The following is a 15,835-nucleotide window of genomic DNA, read 5'->3' as shown; positions in this document are numbered from 1 at the left end:
TCTCTTATGTCTCACCCTCCCACTTCTACTCCAACTCAGCAATACCTGTTGCAAGGAGAAAATGCTGAAACAGTACTCTCAGCTAGCTTCTCTTGTAGGACATAGTGTTCCCCTCTCCAGCCCACCTGGTATTGGGAAAGTGAGCTGCAGACAGGGAGAATTCAGGTCTAGCCTAAAGCTTCCCTTGCACTGAAGTCTCTACAGTCACTTCTGATACCTCCTGTTACCTCTCCACTGGGAAGGGTCAGGGCGCTAATGACATGTGAGATGCTCCATAATCCTATAGAAGATGGAGAAGCCTTGGCAAAAATGACCCGTTAGGTTCATGCCTCCTGGACTGAGGGCTCAGCAAGACCTAGTATGAGCAGAGGTTTGAGGGAGAGGGACCTCTTCTATCCACAGAAGGGTCAGGATCACATCCATTGTGTCCCACAAATGCCAAGCCAGCAGAGAGCAGCTCATTTCCTGTACCACCTGCAAAGGGGAGTGCCTCAAACAGCCAGCCTCCAGTGCCCACAGAGCCAAGCCCATTTGGGTTGGAGTATAGATTTAGATTTAGAAAGTAATCTGAGTTTGAGGGATTCAGGTTCTAGGATATCTTACCCCTGAGACCTCTGCAGGGCATCTCTAGAGCTCCTATTCCCTCCCTTGCCACACACACTCATACCTTCACACTGTCTTCAAATCCTGGGAAGTCTTAGGTGTTGGAGCAATTTCTCCTCAGTTTGGGGGACAGGCTTTGCCTAGTACAAATCTAGCCCTTTAGTTCTGAGGCCTTGGTAGTGTAAAACTGGTCGCAAAGTAGCATCCACGGGCTAGAACCAAACCCAGGACTTGGACTGGTGCCCTGTTAAAGGTTTTAGGATTGGTGAGGACACCACAGCTTTGCCTGACCTTCTACACCCACTCCCCACCCTTCTCTCCTGCACTATGAACAGAAACCAAGGACTTCCTCAGACCTCCACAGGTTCCCTGGCTACACTGGGCACAGGGCTGGATGATGTGCTGTTTGAAAGGACAGCATACTCAGGAGATTTCAGTGGGACTGATTTCTAGGCTGCAGTATTTTTGGAGGGGTGGAGGTTGGGGAGAGAGGTAGTTGTCTGCTGCCTCTTAAACCACCTTGTATAAAATCTGCAATGCAGCTTCTTCCATGTACCTGTGCCTGAAATGTCTGCAATAAAGAGATGTTTGTAAACTGGTTTCTTTCTTTCTGCCTGAGGGTGCCTGGTCGTGCGAGGGGGTGCTGGGGGACGTTGGGAAACAATGTATTTGTGGTGGGACCACCTCCTCTGCCCTTGGATTTCTGGTCCCATGACTTTGCAGGTCCTCTTAAGCCTTGGATTACACCGACCCAATTCCCAAAGGGAAGCCGAAGCTTCTGCCAATTCAGCTTGTTTCTAGGGTATCTGAGGGATTCAGCCTGGGCAACCGAATTGACCCTGTCCTAGGCCCATCATGAGTCCATCCTCTGGGAATGGACATGAGCCCGGCGAGGTATCCTGACTTTGGGCGGTCCAGAAGTGGACATTTGGTTTGCCTCAACTGGAGAACTTCCCCGACCCAGCCAACCCTGGAGAGGGACCGCGGTAGGGGCGGGCTCCATGAAGAGTGAAGCGTTCGCCCCCAGCCCGGAACCTTTCTTCTCCTCCCCGCGTAGGTTCCGGGAGCCGAGGCTCGGGCGGGCCGGAAGTGGAGGCGGTTGGTGGGGTTGGCGGGGCTCGGGGACGCGGCTCGGGCGGCGGTTTGCGAGCTTCGGGTGGACAGAGTGTAGTGACCGGCGTCCGGCTTTCAGGCCCTGCCGGGGCTGTGCACGGCTGGACGGTGCGCGGCGGCAGTGAAACGAACGCGGCGCGAACAGGGCGCCCGCGGCTGGGCCCATGGCCTCCTCCTGCGCGAGCATCGACATAGAGGACGCCACGCAGCACCTGCGGGACATACTCAAGCTGGACCGGCCTGCGGGGGGTGAGCCAGGACAGTGGGAGTGGGTCCTTGGCGAACGAGCAGAAGGGTGGCTCGTGTTTGGACCACCCTCAAGGCTCTCGGGTCCCTCAGGACTGGTTCTGCATCATCCCGGCTGGCGAGGTCAGACGAGGGTCGGAGCGGCAAATCCCTGAGCTTGCTTCCCAAAGGGCTCAACCCCCTGGATGCGATTGTTCCCCATCCCGGGGTTGGGCCGTTCTGCCTCGTCCTTCAGCATCTTGGCTGAAGGTGAGGCCTCTTCTCTGAATCCGCAGAGCCTCCCAGGTGTCCTGGCCCAAAGTCTCTAATGTTCCTAGGACTGGCCCAGGTTCCCCACCCTTTTGCCATAGTTGAGAGGCCCAGTCAGGGCTGTGTATGCCGTGTTCGGTGTCTAGACCTAGGGCTTTGCTGAGGAGCCACAGATCTCCCTTTGCAACTTGCCTTTCCTGCTTGAATACAGACTCCAGGCTTGCGGTTCTGAAACCGATTTTCAGAAGGAAGGTGACCAACCCCAATTCCATCTCCTCTCTGGGATTTAGGCAAATCACAGACTGCACAGTCCTGATTGGATTAGGCTACAAACATCTGCAAGCCCTCATTTATTTCCATTCATTTAAACTTTACTTGGGTTTGCAGTGGTACCTCAGAGCTGCTCCTGCCCTCAAGGAGCCCCCAGGACACACAGAGCTAATGAGGTGTAATATAATGCTGTTGTCATTGAACAAGAGAAATTTTGCTACTGTAATGGGGATAGGACAGGTGGGGTAGGGGCTGGAGAGTGCCTGAGAACAGATCTAACAGAAGAGACAATGTTTAGATTAGGTCTTGTAACATGAACAGGGTTTTGGGTGTCAGAAAAGACATTCTACAACAAAGAAATAGCACTTGTGAAGGAACCAAAGTTTCCTGGTAGGTACAAGGACCTGTGAAAACTTGTAATGATTGAGAGACTGGCTGGTGATGGTGGTGTAGGTGTGCAGAAACCAGAGTGTTTCTTCAGACCCTGTTCTTAAACCTTCTGGAAGGCCCAAACTGGCTCCTTTTGGAAGCAGGCACTGCTGCCCACTTTAAGGTTTAGCTACACTCTAGTCCTGGAGAAAATCCATCTGTTGCCTGAAACCACTGAGCCGTTTTCCCTAGGCCTGGACTGTGTGCTCCTTTTACTCATGAGCTTGGCTTGGACCTCTTATACTCATTAGCTGCTGTGCATGCTAGACTCCAAAAAGGTTTGGTAGAGCCTGGCATGGGTAACCTTGTGTAGCTTATTTGTTTGTCCTCATAGTAGCCTGCTTGGGAGGGAGAGTGGTCAGCTTACCCCTGAGCAGCTAAGGGGATCTGTTACAAGTGAAGTGGCCTTTTGTCTTTCCTCTTAACTCCTTGTTTATTGATTGGTGCTTGATTCCCCTGTTTGCCAAGTAGCCCTTACTGGTCTCCTCTCACCAGAGGAGCATGTCAGACCCCAGACTGTTTTGTGACTCGAAACTCTGATGGTAAAGAACTGAAATGCTGTGTGTCCTGACTCCACACCCTACCCCATAATTTCTCTACACTTTGTCCAACTCCTTCATGTCCATTCCTCTTGCATTTACCTGCCCAGGGTGGCTGCTTCTGAGCCATTTCTGTGTGAGGCAGTCTTTTTCCTTTCTCTCTCTCTCGCTCTTTTTTTTTAATGGAGGTGCTGGTGATTGAACTCAGGAACTCATACATGCTAAGCATATGCTCTACCACTGAGCTAAACCCACCCCCCCCATACTCCTATGTCTTTTCATACTCCTGTGTCTTATCATGTCTTTCCATGCCTTAGGAGCCTAACTTCTCTTCTCCAACCACTCCACTGCTTTGGGTCTAGGCTCTGGTGTCTCTTACCTGGATTCTTAACTATCCTGCGTGCTACTTCTGAGCAGTCAACCCTCTGGCCATAGCAGACCATGTCACTTTCCCATTTAAAACTCTCTACTACAGGGATAACCTAAGCACTGCAGCCTCATACCTGAGATCTTTGCAGCCTTGTTTTCCCTCCATCCTTCCTATGTTTGTGTGTCCTAGCCACACTGGCTCTGATGGCACCTCCTCTGTGAAGTCTGACCACGCCCTCCTTCAAGTATGCAGAGTCCTCCTGTGCTAACCTGGGCCTGAATATTAATTAGCCTCAGAGGATCCTTGATGACATATACCCCCACCCCCAGGTAGAAGAGCATCATGCTTATCCTTTGTTGGGTCCATCATCAGTTTTTATGAAATGAGAGTTGAACAAAGGGCCCTCTTCCCCACTGGCATGCCTCACTTAGAGCCTCTCATGTTTCTTAAATGAAGCTCTTCAGGAGGAGAGGCCAGTGGGCAGGTAGAACAACTTTATCAGAGTAGCCCTTTCTGTCCCCAGGCCCCAGTGCAGAGAGCCAGCGACCATCTAACGCCTACAATGGCGATCTCAATGGGCTCCTGGTCTCAGACCCCCTCTGCTCAGGTGATGGTACTTCAACAAACAAGCCTGGTCTCCGGGCCATGCCACCTATTAACCTGCAGGAAAAGCAAGTCATGTGAGTGTCTGGGAGATAGCAGTGGTGGTGATGGGGTCTTTGAGGCATTTGCTAACTGAAGTCGTAAGACTGGGAGAGAGGGTCCAGCAGCCTCTTCTGCTTCCCCACTAGATGACCTGGGGTAGAGCATATAATTACGCTGGGTTTGCACTAGGATGAGGGGCAAGGACAAGCTCAAGGGCTTGGCCTGGATCTGAAGTATGGGCTCCTGATTTAGCATGGAAGTAGGGCCATTCCCAAGGAGGGAGGTGAGCAAGGGGAACAGTGGGTTTGGGGACCAGTGGGCCAGGCAGAGCTGGGCATCTGGGACTTGACACCTTCACCAGAGTGGATGTATCCTCTCCCCCTCCTAACCCTGTGCATTGAGATTTTGGGTGAACAAGAGTCAAACTTGTGCACCCCTGCCCCAGATGCCTCTCAGGAGACGACAGCTCCACCTGCATCGGGATTTTGGCCAAGGAGGTGGAGATTGTGGCCAGCAGTGATTCTAGCATCTCAAGCAAGGCACGGGGGAGCAACAAGGTGGGCACCAGGATGTCATGGCATGTATAATAGATGGGGGCACACTTGGGCTGTCCCTCCCGCACTCTATGCTGCCAGTTCCTATGGAGATTACCCTAACAGACCAGTAGTGTGCCCCAGTCTCAGGAAGCCAGGGTTGGCTGTCAAATCTCTGTGGGAATCTGGCCCCAAGATTTGTGAATGGGTGGCTGGGCTCACACATGTGGCCTCTACTGTCCCCAGGGATGCTGAGGACTACCTTAGCTCCAGGAATGCTGCCTCAGCCCCCAGCTTCTATGACCTTCTTCACCCTTGGTTCTCAGGTGAAAATCCAGCCCGTCGCCAAGTATGACTGGGAGCAGAAATACTACTATGGCAATCTGATTGCTGTGTCCAACTCCTTCTTGGCCTATGCCATTCGGGGTGAGTAGGAGCAGCGGGGAGGAGGTATTCTGCTAGAAGCCCCAGAGATGCAAATCCAGTGTCAGGCCATTCAGCTCACTCAGACCTTAGTGGTGTAATGGAAGGCTTATCTGTGCTGTCCTCACTTCTGCCAGGCCTTCTGGAGCCAAGAGAGAAAACCAAGCTTAAGACTTGTAGTGGCAGAGAGACAGGCAAGGGCAGGGCTTCTCTGCTGCTGCCTGGGCCTGGATATTTATTCACGGTCTATGGCTCTCCTGATTCCAGCTGCCAACAACGGCTCAGCAATGGTGCGGGTGATCAGTGTCAGCACTTCGGAGCGGACCCTGCTCAAAGGTTTCACAGGCAGTGTGGCTGATCTGGCCTTTGCACACGTCAATTCCCCACAGCTGGCCTGTCTGGATGAGGCAGGCAACCTGTTCGTATGGCGCTTAGCTTTGGTTAATGGCAAAATTCAGTATCCTTTCCCAGGGTTGGGTGGGGGACTGAAGCAAGGTGGGCAGAACTCAATCTGCCAGACACACTTCATCATCAGCCTGGCTAGCCCTTAACACCCTGTTCAGAGAAGAGATCTTAGTTCATATCCGACAGCCAGAGGGCACGCCACTGAACCACTTTCGCAGGATCATCTGGTGCCCCTTCATCCCTGAAGAGAGTGAGGACTGCTGTGAGGAGGGCAGCCCAACGGTGGCCCTGTTACATGAGGACCGGGTGAGGGGGCTGGGTGTGGAGGAGAGGAAGGGATGGAGCAGCCATGGTGTGGGCATGGGCTGAACACTCACCTCCTTGTACCTGCCAGGCTGAAGTATGGGACCTGGACATGCTCCGCTCCAGCCACAGCACCTGGCCTGTGGATGTCAGCCAAATCAAGCAGGGCTTCATCGTGGTAAAAGGCCACAGCACAGTAAGCCTGCAGCTGACTGCCTTTCTGCCCTCCTGTCCCAACCCCATTATGTCCCTCCTCTATTCCCTGTAGCCACAACTGCCTAGGCAGCTTTACTAGCACTCTGCCCTTGGGAACTCTGAGCACAAAGTGACCCTTTCTTATGGAGCTTGTACCTTACCTGGCTGCACCCCATGGGTCCAGGTCTTCTCTATAGCACTCCCACTCATTCAGTCTTTCACACAAACAGGCAGATCCACTGTGGGTCAGGCTAGCTCACTACCATCCTCCCCTGAGAAAGGCTTGCTCCTACCTCTAGTCAGGTGGCAAAGCAAGCCTCTTTGGGTTCTTCCCAGTGCCTGAGTGAAGGGGCCCTCTCACCCGATGGGACTGTCCTGGCTACCGCAAGCCATGATGGCTTCGTTAAGTTTTGGCAGATCTACATTGAGGGGCAGGATGAGCCAAGGTAAGGCACGGCCTGAGGGACTGGGCCCCCCCAGGTAGGAAATCAGATCACCCACTCAGGCCCCTCATATACCTGCCTACAGGTGTTTACACGAGTGGAAGCCTCATGATGGGCGGCCCCTCTCCTGCCTCCTGTTCTGTGACAACCACAAGAAACAGGACCCTGAGTGAGTGAGTGGGCAGGCAGGTGGATGGTGGGCTAGACCTTGAGCTCCCACCAGGGGCCCAGCCAGCCACTCAGTGTCTTGTTGCTTTGCAGGGTCCCTTTCTGGAGGTTCCTCATTACTGGCGCTGACCAAAATCGGGAGCTGAAGATGTGGTGCACTGTGTCCTGGACCTGCCTGCAGACCATTCGGTAAGCAGGGGCTGGGGTCTGGGCAGGGGCAGGGTTGCAGATATGGGTTCTATCTACCCTCTCAGTCTCATTCCTCATGCCTTGTTGTCCACCAGCTTCTCCCCAGATATCTTCAACTCAGTGAGTGTGCCTCCCAGCCTCAAGGTTTGCTTGGATCTCTCAGCAGAATACCTGATTCTCAGCGATGTACAACGGAAGGTAGGTTGCACTCGGGGCACCCTGGGCAGAGCTGGTATTATCAGGGAGGGAAGGGTATGTGTGCCCCTGAGGTCAGCTGTGAACGCACTGCCTATGCAGGTCCTCTACGTGATGGAGCTGCTGCAGAATCAGGAGGAGGGCCGTGCCTGCTTCAGCTCCATCTCTGAGTTCCTGCTCACCCACCCTGTGCTGAGCTTCGGTATCCAGGTTGTAAGTCGCTGCCGGCTGAGGCACACTGAGGTGCTGCCTGCCGAGGAGGAGAATGACAGCCTAGGGGCTGGTGAGCTGCTCAGGATCAAGGATATGTGTTGGATATAGGGGAGTGCTGAGGCACAGAGCGCCAGGGCTTAGCTGTCCACACTGTCCTTGCAGATGGGATCCACGGAGCCGGTGCCATTGAGTCTGCAGCTGGTGTGCTCATCAAGCTCTTTTGTGTACACACTAAGTGAGTGTGTTGAGGAGGCCCACCTCTGCCCTGTCTGTGCCCTCCCCACCCTACTGACTCTATGACTCTTCTGTTCTCCCCCTGCTCTTCCTGCAGGGCATTGCAAGACGTGCAGATCCGCTTCCAGCCACAGCTGAACCCTGATGTGGTGGCCCCACTCCCCACACACCCTGCCCATGAGGACTTTGGTGAGTTGAAGGTGAGAGGGAAGCAAGTTCTCACCGGGGTCTGAGATCTGACTCAAGTGGCAGCTTTCCCCACAGCATTTGGAGAGTCTCAGCCTGAACTGGGCTCTGAGGGCCTAGGGTCGGCCACTCATGGCTCCCAGCCTGACCTCCGACGCATTGTGGAGCTGCCTGCACCTGCCGACTTCCTCAGTCTGAGCAGTGAGACCAAGCCCAAGCTGATGACACCTGACGCCTTCATGACGCCCAGCGCCTCCCTGCAGCAGGTGTGCTGGTGGAGGAGTGTGGGGCTAGGGCTGGGGGACTGGGAATGCCTCTCACAGACACGGCCCTTGTTCTCCCATCTCCCCAGATCACTGCGTCTCCCAGTAGCAGTAGCAGCAGTAGCAGCAGCAGCAGCAGTAGCAGCAGCAGCAGCAGCAGCTCCTCTCTTACAGCTGTGTCTGCCATGGGCAGTACTTCAGCTGTGGACCCCTCCTTGTCCAGGTGAAGTGAGAGTCAGAGTTAGTGGGTAACAGGGGCTGGTGCCAGGTAGTGCCAAGGTCTGGCTGCTTACACCTCAGCCTTCCTGCCACCAGGCCACCTGAGGAACTGACCTTGAGCCCCAAGCTGCAGTTGGATGGTGGTCTGACAATGAGCAGCAGCAGCAACCTGCAGGCAAGCCCACGCAGCCTCCTGCCCAGCCTGCTCCCAGGTCCGGCCGACAAATTGACTCCCAAAGTGCCTGGGCAGGTGCGTGTGTGGGTGTGTGTGAAGTGCAGGTGTATGGCAGCGGGGAGGTTGGCGGCAGTCTCCTCTCTGCTAGCCCTGCTCTGCCTCAGGTGGCCCATGTTTCCCCTGAGGTCATCTCAGCCTCCAATGTTCCCTGGAGGGCAGATCCTCAGCCTCTCCATCCTCACCACCTCTCCTCCTGGGTGCATCACCCTTCACTGCTGTCCCACCTCTCATCACTACAGATACTAGTGCTTTGTCTCTGTACTCCCCTTGTCCCTACTTCCCACCACCTAAGTTCTTATCTTCGGTCCACTTCAGGTGCCAACTGCCGCCTCTACACTATCCCTGGAGCTGCAGGAAGTGGAGCCCCTGGGGCTGCCTCAGGCTTCCCCTAGCCGCACCCGCTCCCCCGATGTTATCTCCTCAGCTTCCACTGCCCTGTCCCAGGATATCCCTGAGATTGCATCTGAGGCACTGTCCCGTGGCTTTGGCTCCTCTGCTTCTGAGGGTCTAGAGCCAGACAGTATGGCCTCAGCTGCCTCGGCACTACACCTTCTGTCCCCACGGCCCCGGCCGGGGCCCGAGCTTGGCCCCCAGCTTAACTTGGATGGAGGCCCTGGGGATGTGGATCGGCATAGTACCCCTTCCCTCCTGGAGGCAGCCTTGACCCAGGAGGCCACAGCCCCTGACAGTCAAGTCTGGCCTACGGCACCTGACATTACTCGTGAGACCTGTAGCAGCCTGGCAGAGAGGTGAGGAATTTAGGAGGGGGAAAGTGTGCTGATGGTAGGGTCTTCAGATAGAGTCATCCACTGCTGAGTTGGCCTGTCCCTCCAGCCCCAGGAATGGCCTCCAGGAAAAGCACAAGAGCCTGGCTTTCCACCGACCACCTTATCACCTGCTGCAGCAACATGACAGCCAGGACGCCAGCGCCGAGCAAAGGTAGGCACCACCTCACACCATTCCTTTCACAGGGAGGGCTAGCAAGTGGGTAGGTGCCTAGCCCTCTCCCTCCCCTTCCCACAGTGACCACGATGATGAGGTGGCCAGCCTTGCTTCTGCTGCAGGGGGCTTTGGCACCAAAGTTCCCACTCCGCGTCTTCCTGCCAAGGACTGGAAGGCCAAGGGATCCCCTCGGGCCTCACCCAAGCTCAAGAGAAAGGGCAAAAAGGATGACGGGTAGGGGGGGTCCTGGGGCCAGGGAGAGGGGTGGTCACCAGGCTGCCTGCTTGACATGGCCTGAGGTGCTTCTCATGTATGGCAGGGATTCATCAGTGGGATCCCGGCTCACAGAGCACCAGGTGAGTGAGCAACTTCCTGCTTCTGGCTCCTGCCTGTGAGGGTGGAGTGGGAATCTGGGCCATCCCCAGGTCTGGTGTGTGGGGATGAGTGGGGCAGGCATCATGTGATGGTGGTGCTCCTGGCAGGTGGCAGAAATCCCTGAGGACTGGCCAGCGTTAATTTGGGAACAGCAGAGAGAGCTGGCGCAGCTGCGGCACAGCCAAGAGGAGCTGCTGCAGCGTCTGTGCACCCAGCTTGAAGGTCTGCAGAGCACTGTCACAGGCCATGTAGAACGTGCCCTAGAGTCACGGCACGAGCAGGAGCGTATCCTTGTGGGCAGTGGCACAGCATGGCATAGGGATGGGGTGACAGCAGCATTCTTGGCTTAGAAAGGGTTATGGGGCTTGCTCTAGGCCTATTCCTTAGCTACAAGGCAGAGCGGCGACTAGAGCGGGCACTGGCTGAGGGGCAGCAGCGAGGTGGGCAGCTGCAGGAGCAGCTGACGCAACAGTTGTCCCAAGCTCTGTCTTCAGCTGTGGCTGGACGGCTGGAGCGCAGCATACGGGATGAGATCAAGAAGACTGTGCCTCCATGTGAGTTTTGCATGGAGACTTCTGGGTGGGCCACATGGGAGTGGGGCCCCCTTCCTGTCAAGCTTCCTTTCATGGCTCTACCTCTATTCTCACCCTACCTCAGGTGTCTCTCGGAGCCTGGAGCCCATGGCAGGCCAGCTGAGCAACTCAGTGGCCACAAAGCTCACAGCCGTGGAGGGTAGCATGAAAGAGACCATCTCCAAACTGCTAAAGTCCAAGGTGCTATAGGGCCTAAGATGAGGGAGGTTGGTGGTTGGTGGGCCTGGGCTTGGGCTCAGGCTTTCAACTGAGTCCCTCCCTCCATGCCCAGAACTTGACAGATGCCATTGCCCGAGCAGCTGCAGACACATTACAGGGGCCAATGCAGGCCGCCTACCGTGAAGCCTTCCAGAGCGTGGTGCTGCCCGCCTTCGAGAAGAGCTGCCAGGCCATGTTCCAGCAGATCAATGATAGCTTCCGACTGGGCACACAGGAATGTGAGTGCGGTCATATGCCCCCAGCTGGGAGGAGCTATCCCTTCTCCCCCACCAGCCATCTCATGATCCCATGGTCACTTGTCAGACTTGCAGCAGCTGGAGAGCCACATGAAGAGCCGAAAGGCACGTGAGCAGGAGGCACGAGAGCCTGTGCTGGCCCAGCTGCGGAGCCTGGTCAGCACACTGCAGGGGGCCACTGAGCAAATGGCGGCGACCGTGTCTAGTAGTGTTCGGGCTGAGGTGCAGCACCAGCTGCATGTGGCTGTGGGCAGGTGTGTGGGCAGGGCACTGGGCAAGGTGGTGGGTTTGTAAAGGCCCAGACCAGACTCCCTGTTTACCTCATTTCCCTTCACTTGGCTTTGCAGCCTGCAGGAGTCAATTTTAGCACAAGTACAGCGCATTGTCAAGGGTGAGGTGAGTGTGGCACTCAAGGAGCAGCAGGCCGCCGTCACCTCTAGCATCATGCAGGCTATGCGCTCAGCCGCTGGCACACCCGTCCCTGCTCCCCACCTCGACTGCCAAGCCCAGCAAGCCCATATCCTGCAGCTGCTGCAGCAGGGCCACCTCAATCAGGCCTTCCAGCAGGTAAGCCAGGCACTAGGCACAGGTAGGGTCAAGTGTCTCCTGACAAGGCCCACACATGATACATTCCACTCTACCCATTAGGCTTTGGGTGGTCAGGCCCCAGCTGACTCTTCTTGGTTCTCTTTTGCCTGCTTTTCTCTCTGCCTGGATGCTGGATCCCTTTCTTCCTCCTCAACCCACCTTGCTTCATAACCACCCTTCTCAAGAAACCTTTCCTAATCCCTTAGAGTAATAACAGCCCTACAGAGTCTCTCTGGGCTTCCCCCTCTGGATCCCCTAGAACTCTTCTCTTTGGTCATCTTCTCCCAGGCCACATAGCCAACAAGCAGGCATCTCATCCTGACATTAGCTGCTCTCTACTCAGGCTCTGACTGCTGCTGACTTGAACCTGGTGCTGTACGTGTGTGAAACTGTAGACCCAGGCCAGGTTTTTGGGCAGCCACCTTGCCCCCTCTCCCAGCCTGTACTCCTGTCACTCATCCAGCAGCTGGCCTCTGACCTTGGCACTCGAACTGACCTCAAGCTCAGGTGAGTGGGTGTAGTCAGGGACTAGGGCTCGGATCAAGGTGGGAGAGCAGTTCAGAGACTCCTACTCCTGCCTGACACCCCTCCCTGATTTTCTCCAACAATCCACTTTGCCCGTCTCAGGCTTTGAGGCCTCCATTGCCTCATTGCCACCAGGGGGCACTCCATCTGCTGGAGGCCACCTGCAGCCTGTCCCTTTCCTCCACCCCCAGCTACCTGGAAGAGGCTGTGATGCACCTGGACCACAGTGACCCCATCACTCGGGACCACATGGGCTCCGTCATGGCCCAGGTGCGCCAGAAGCTCTTCCAGTTCCTGCAGGCCGAGCCACACAACTCACTTGGCAAAGCGGCCCGGCGTCTCAGCCTCATGCTGCACGGCCTTATGACCCCTAGCCTCCCTTAGCCTGCCTTACCCAGGGGTGGGATGGCACTGAAGGCCAGCAGAGAGGCCTAGGCCAAAGCAGGGTCATGTCTGCCTTTTACCTGCTCAGGCTCCCACCTCTTGGGTGTTTGACAGGGGTAGCACTGGCTATGGTCTATAGGTTGTGGTAGCCAGCAGGTTTAGGCTGGGCCCAGGGTGGGCATTGTGCCTTCTTGGGTTCTGCCATGCCTGGAGCATGACCCCCGAGATTGTGACATCACTTGTGTTAAATTTTCCATGTTCCTTTTTACCTCCAATTTGGATCTTTTTGTTTTTGAAAAACATTGAGAAATTCAATTAAATGCTTTTGGAATAAAATGGAGTACATGTGTGCTTTTCATGTGTCTTTGGAGTGACTTTGATAACTGCCTTCTGTTACCTGCCCCCTCCCTTCTCCCATTGTGGAGCTTGGCCTAGCCCAACCCACGCCAGGGGCCTGGACACCCACACTCATCTACACAGCTGTCTTCCCAGGCCTCCTGTCTCCATATTTCAGGCAAGGGCCCTGGGATCAGCTCAGCACCACCCTGTGCCCCTGGGTTCTCCTCTCTGGAGTCCCTCCCTTCATCCTTTGCCTAGCTGGGAGCTGGGGGCGGGGCCGCCAGCTGTCTTTGGAGCCCTGCCCCCAACTCCCATCCAATCACAGTCCCTTCTTTCGGGGGCTGGGCCGAAGGGCTGTACTCCAAGCTGCTAGCTCTGGCACTAGGCTCCCAGCTGGGGATGATGCGCTGTTGCTGCTGCTGCCCCTATCGCCACCGCCAGCAACCGCCCCGTGCCCTGGGGCTGTTGCTGTTGCTGCTGCTGCCGTCCTTTGGTGAGTGCCGTTGTGCTGGACCCTGCCCGGGCTGCACATTCTCTCCCCAGGCTGGGTATAGATTGTGTGGGAGCTGAGGCCCAGCCTTCCTGAGCGCTGAGAGAAAGGGTGGAGAGGAGGTGAGAGGGCTCCTGGGAGGGGATAATGTGTGCCAGTGGCTTCAGGTTATAAAGTGAGGGGTGTGAACTTAACCCTAGTTTTGGGGGAAGGACCCCTCATTTCTGCAGCCCTCATTCTGATAAGGGGAGACTTGGACTGTTGCAGGACTCCCAGACCAACCATGGGATCTCTGAGGTCCTCTGTTAGTGTCAGGCCTGGATCCCAGCACCCTCTATCCTTCCCTACCCATCCAAAAACACTTGTCTTTGGGGGCAAGATGGAAAGGCCAAGCAAAGCTTTTCTAGGCTGCAGAGAAATGATGCTGCTGGGAGCCCTGCCCGCCTGACCCCCTTCACCATGACCTCCTTCATTTGGAACATTCCTACCACTCCTAGGGTCCAGGAGCTCGGAAGAAGAGCCAACCCCTAGGACATGACATCCACTTTCTCCACCCCCACCTATCCTGTCTTGTTCTGCCTAGAAGGGGGCTGAGGCAGGTGGTCCCTAGATATGCCTCTTAGTTCCCTGGGGCATCCCTTTCACGCTGAGTCATATCCCCAGAGAGCTCCCTGGTAAACAAGTCCCTGGGGGTTGCGGAGGGGAAAAGACGGGTTCGCTGGATCATTCTATCAACCATTCTCCATCCCTACCTGCAGTCCTTGTATCTCCCCTGGCAGCAGCCACTGTAGGCCCAGGCCGCTGTGACACCATATACCAGGGCTTTGCCGAATGTCTCATCCGCTTGGGGGACAGCATGGGCCGCGGAGGCGAGCTAGAGACCGTCTGCAGGTATGGGCAAGTGCAAGGGCAGTAGCCCAACCCTGCCACCCTTGGGGTCTGAACCTCTTTCTTCCCATTCCAAAGCCCCCTCACCCCACCTAATTCCCCTAACCCCACACCCTTAACAGGTCTTGGAATGACTTCCACAACTGTGCCTCTCGAGTCCTGTTGGGCTGCCCAGAAGAAGCAGCCGCTGTGTGGGAGTCACTACAGCAAGAAGCTCACCAGGCCCCGCACCCAGATAACTTGCACACCCTGTGTGGCACCCCTGTGCGTGTTCAGGAGCGAGGCGCTGGCACCGAGACCAACCAGGAGACGCTGCGGGCAGCTGCACCTGCACTCACCCCGGCCCCCTCGCCGGTGCTGCTGACTGCTGCTCTGGCGCTTGCCTGCCTCCTGGGACCCCTGGCCTAGCCAGTCCAGTCTGGTCAGGTAGCAGCGCCCTTGCCCCCAGCCCTGCTCTAGTGGCTGCAGTTGGGGCTCTGCAGAGTGTGCTTGGCTTTCATTAAAGGTATTTATATTTGTATTAATCTCCTTCCTTTCTTTTGGCTGTGGCCACTTGGCTGGGGCAGAGAATATGATCCTCAGGAAGAGACGGGTGGGGCGGTAGGCAGCCACAGGGGACTCAGTCTTACTCCTCACAAACACTCATTTCCCAGGGGTGGGGCAGAGCTTTCCATTGCTAGCAGTTTCCATGAGTCCTGGTGGTGACCAGAGATGTGCAGGAATGCACGTCTTTCTCTGTCCTCCTGGGTTGGCACTCCTAGCTCTGCCTGTTCCTCCTGTCCTGGCCCCTGGTAGTGTCCCTCCCCTTATCCCCAGGTTCATACTATCATCCAGGCTCCTGATCCTCTCACCTCCTCTTCCCTCTGCTGAACTACCACCTTAGCCTTCAAGACACAGTTCAGATTAAGTGCTCTTTCCTCTCCTTCTCTGGAGTCCTGGTCCATCTGAGGGTAGTCTGTTCCAGAAGGTGGGGAGACCCTGTTAGAGCCTACATTCAAGTCCCTGAGGTGAGCTGGAGCTGTAGAAATGGGTCACAATGAGGGTTCCTCTGTCCTTTGCTCTCCACAAGCTTGTTCTTTGAGCAGTATGAATTAAAAACAATCCCAGAAGACTTTCTATGAGCACGGAATGAGTGTGTGCTGTGTACAGAGCCCCTGTTCATCCTGGTGGAGAGGAAGAGCAAAAATCAACATGGGCAAAATCCTGACGGAAGAAGGAGGCCTCAGAGAAGATGAGACCCTCTTGATCGTCCTCTACCACCACTGCTGGGACCCTCTTCCAAGCCACCATGCCACGGCTTCTGTGGGCACTGCCATGACCTCCTAACTGGCTTCTACTCTCCCTTCTTCCTCTTTATTTTCTATTTTCTAAATTGACAAATTGATCCTGATATTAAGTTCCTTGCCATTGTCTACAAGACCCTACATAAGCCAGCTGTGTTTGTATGTAGGACAGTTTATTCAGTCTATTCCTTCAACTCTTCTCTGTAGGAGCACAGAGGAGTGATCTACCTACTCAGTCCTTGGGGTAAGGGGAGGCTTCAGAGAAGGAGGACAGTAGGTGGTGATAGAGGTAAGGATGCAAGATT

At 55.5% G+C, this 15,835-nt stretch overlaps 2 protein-coding genes across 5 annotated transcripts; both read left to right on the top strand.

Moving 5' to 3' along the window:
- The first annotated feature begins 1,697 nt into the window (after nt 1–1,697).
- Nucleotides 1,698–12,866, top strand: EDC4 (enhancer of mRNA decapping 4). 3 transcript variants are annotated; one of them, XM_010979265.3, is made up of 29 exons: nt 1,698–1,965; nt 4,343–4,499; nt 4,910–5,021; nt 5,324–5,423; nt 5,688–5,877; nt 5,984–6,131; nt 6,220–6,324; nt 6,660–6,769; nt 6,852–6,935; nt 7,028–7,123; nt 7,219–7,321; nt 7,421–7,601; nt 7,694–7,766; nt 7,863–7,954; nt 8,030–8,217; nt 8,304–8,437; nt 8,530–8,683; nt 8,984–9,417; nt 9,503–9,607; nt 9,692–9,844; nt 9,930–9,966; nt 10,093–10,270; nt 10,384–10,539; nt 10,643–10,758; nt 10,850–11,015; nt 11,101–11,287; nt 11,381–11,600; nt 11,965–12,128; nt 12,338–12,866. In XM_010979265.3, the coding sequence occupies exons 1-29, from the start codon at nt 1,881–1,883 to the stop codon at nt 12,528–12,530; spliced, it is 4,221 nt and encodes a 1,406-aa protein (XP_010977567.1). In that variant the 5' UTR covers nt 1,698–1,880; the 3' UTR covers nt 12,531–12,866. The 3 variants fall into 3 exon arrangements, with proteins under 3 accessions (XP_010977567.1, XP_010977566.1, XP_064345116.1); XM_010979264.3 differs by having other exon boundaries at nt 8,018–8,217; XM_064489046.1 differs by lacking the exon at nt 1,698–1,965 and adding an exon at nt 2,046–2,211 and having other exon boundaries at nt 8,018–8,217.
- Nucleotides 12,867–12,931: 65 nt separating this feature from the next.
- On the top strand, nt 12,932–14,746 carry NRN1L (neuritin 1 like). Of its 2 annotated transcripts, none has more exons than XM_031458230.2 (3): nt 12,932–13,362; nt 14,139–14,250; nt 14,370–14,746. In XM_031458230.2, the coding sequence occupies exons 1-3, from the start codon at nt 13,269–13,271 to the stop codon at nt 14,653–14,655; spliced, it is 492 nt and encodes a 163-aa protein (XP_031314090.1). In that variant the 5' UTR covers nt 12,932–13,268; the 3' UTR covers nt 14,656–14,746. The 2 variants fall into 2 exon arrangements, with proteins under 2 accessions (XP_031314090.1, XP_010977565.1); XM_010979263.3 differs by having other exon boundaries at nt 14,118–14,250.
- The last annotated feature ends 1,089 nt before the right edge of the window (nt 14,747–15,835 follow it).

This window comes from Camelus dromedarius, chromosome 9, assembly GCF_036321535.1.
Source record: "Camelus dromedarius isolate mCamDro1 chromosome 9, mCamDro1.pat, whole genome shotgun sequence".
NCBI classification, from domain to species: domain Eukaryota; kingdom Metazoa; phylum Chordata; class Mammalia; order Artiodactyla; family Camelidae; genus Camelus; species Camelus dromedarius.
Note: the sequence above shows the minus strand (reverse complement) of the source record. Positions and strands in the feature narration are given on the sequence as shown.

Bases quoted from the DNA above. Each gene is read 5' to 3' on its own strand.
- EDC4 (XM_010979264.3), top strand. From the start codon at position 1,881: ATGGCCTCCTCCTGCGCGAGCATCGACATAGAGGACGCCACGCAGCAC. The intron at 1,966-4,342 runs GTGAGCCAGGAC...TTCTGTCCCCAG, and splicing joins GCTGGACCGGCCTGCGGGGG to GCCCCAGTGCAGAGAGCCAG. The intron at 4,500-4,909 runs GTGAGTGTCTGG...CCCCTGCCCCAG, and splicing joins CTGCAGGAAAAGCAAGTCAT to ATGCCTCTCAGGAGACGACA.
- NRN1L (XM_010979263.3), top strand. From the start codon at position 13,269: ATGATGCGCTGTTGCTGCTGCTGCCCCTATCGCCACCGCCAGCAACCG. The intron at 13,363-14,117 runs GTGAGTGCCGTT...CCCTACCTGCAG, and splicing joins GCTGCTGCTGCCGTCCTTTG to TCCTTGTATCTCCCCTGGCA. The intron at 14,251-14,369 runs GTATGGGCAAGT...CACCCTTAACAG, and splicing joins GAGCTAGAGACCGTCTGCAG to GTCTTGGAATGACTTCCACA.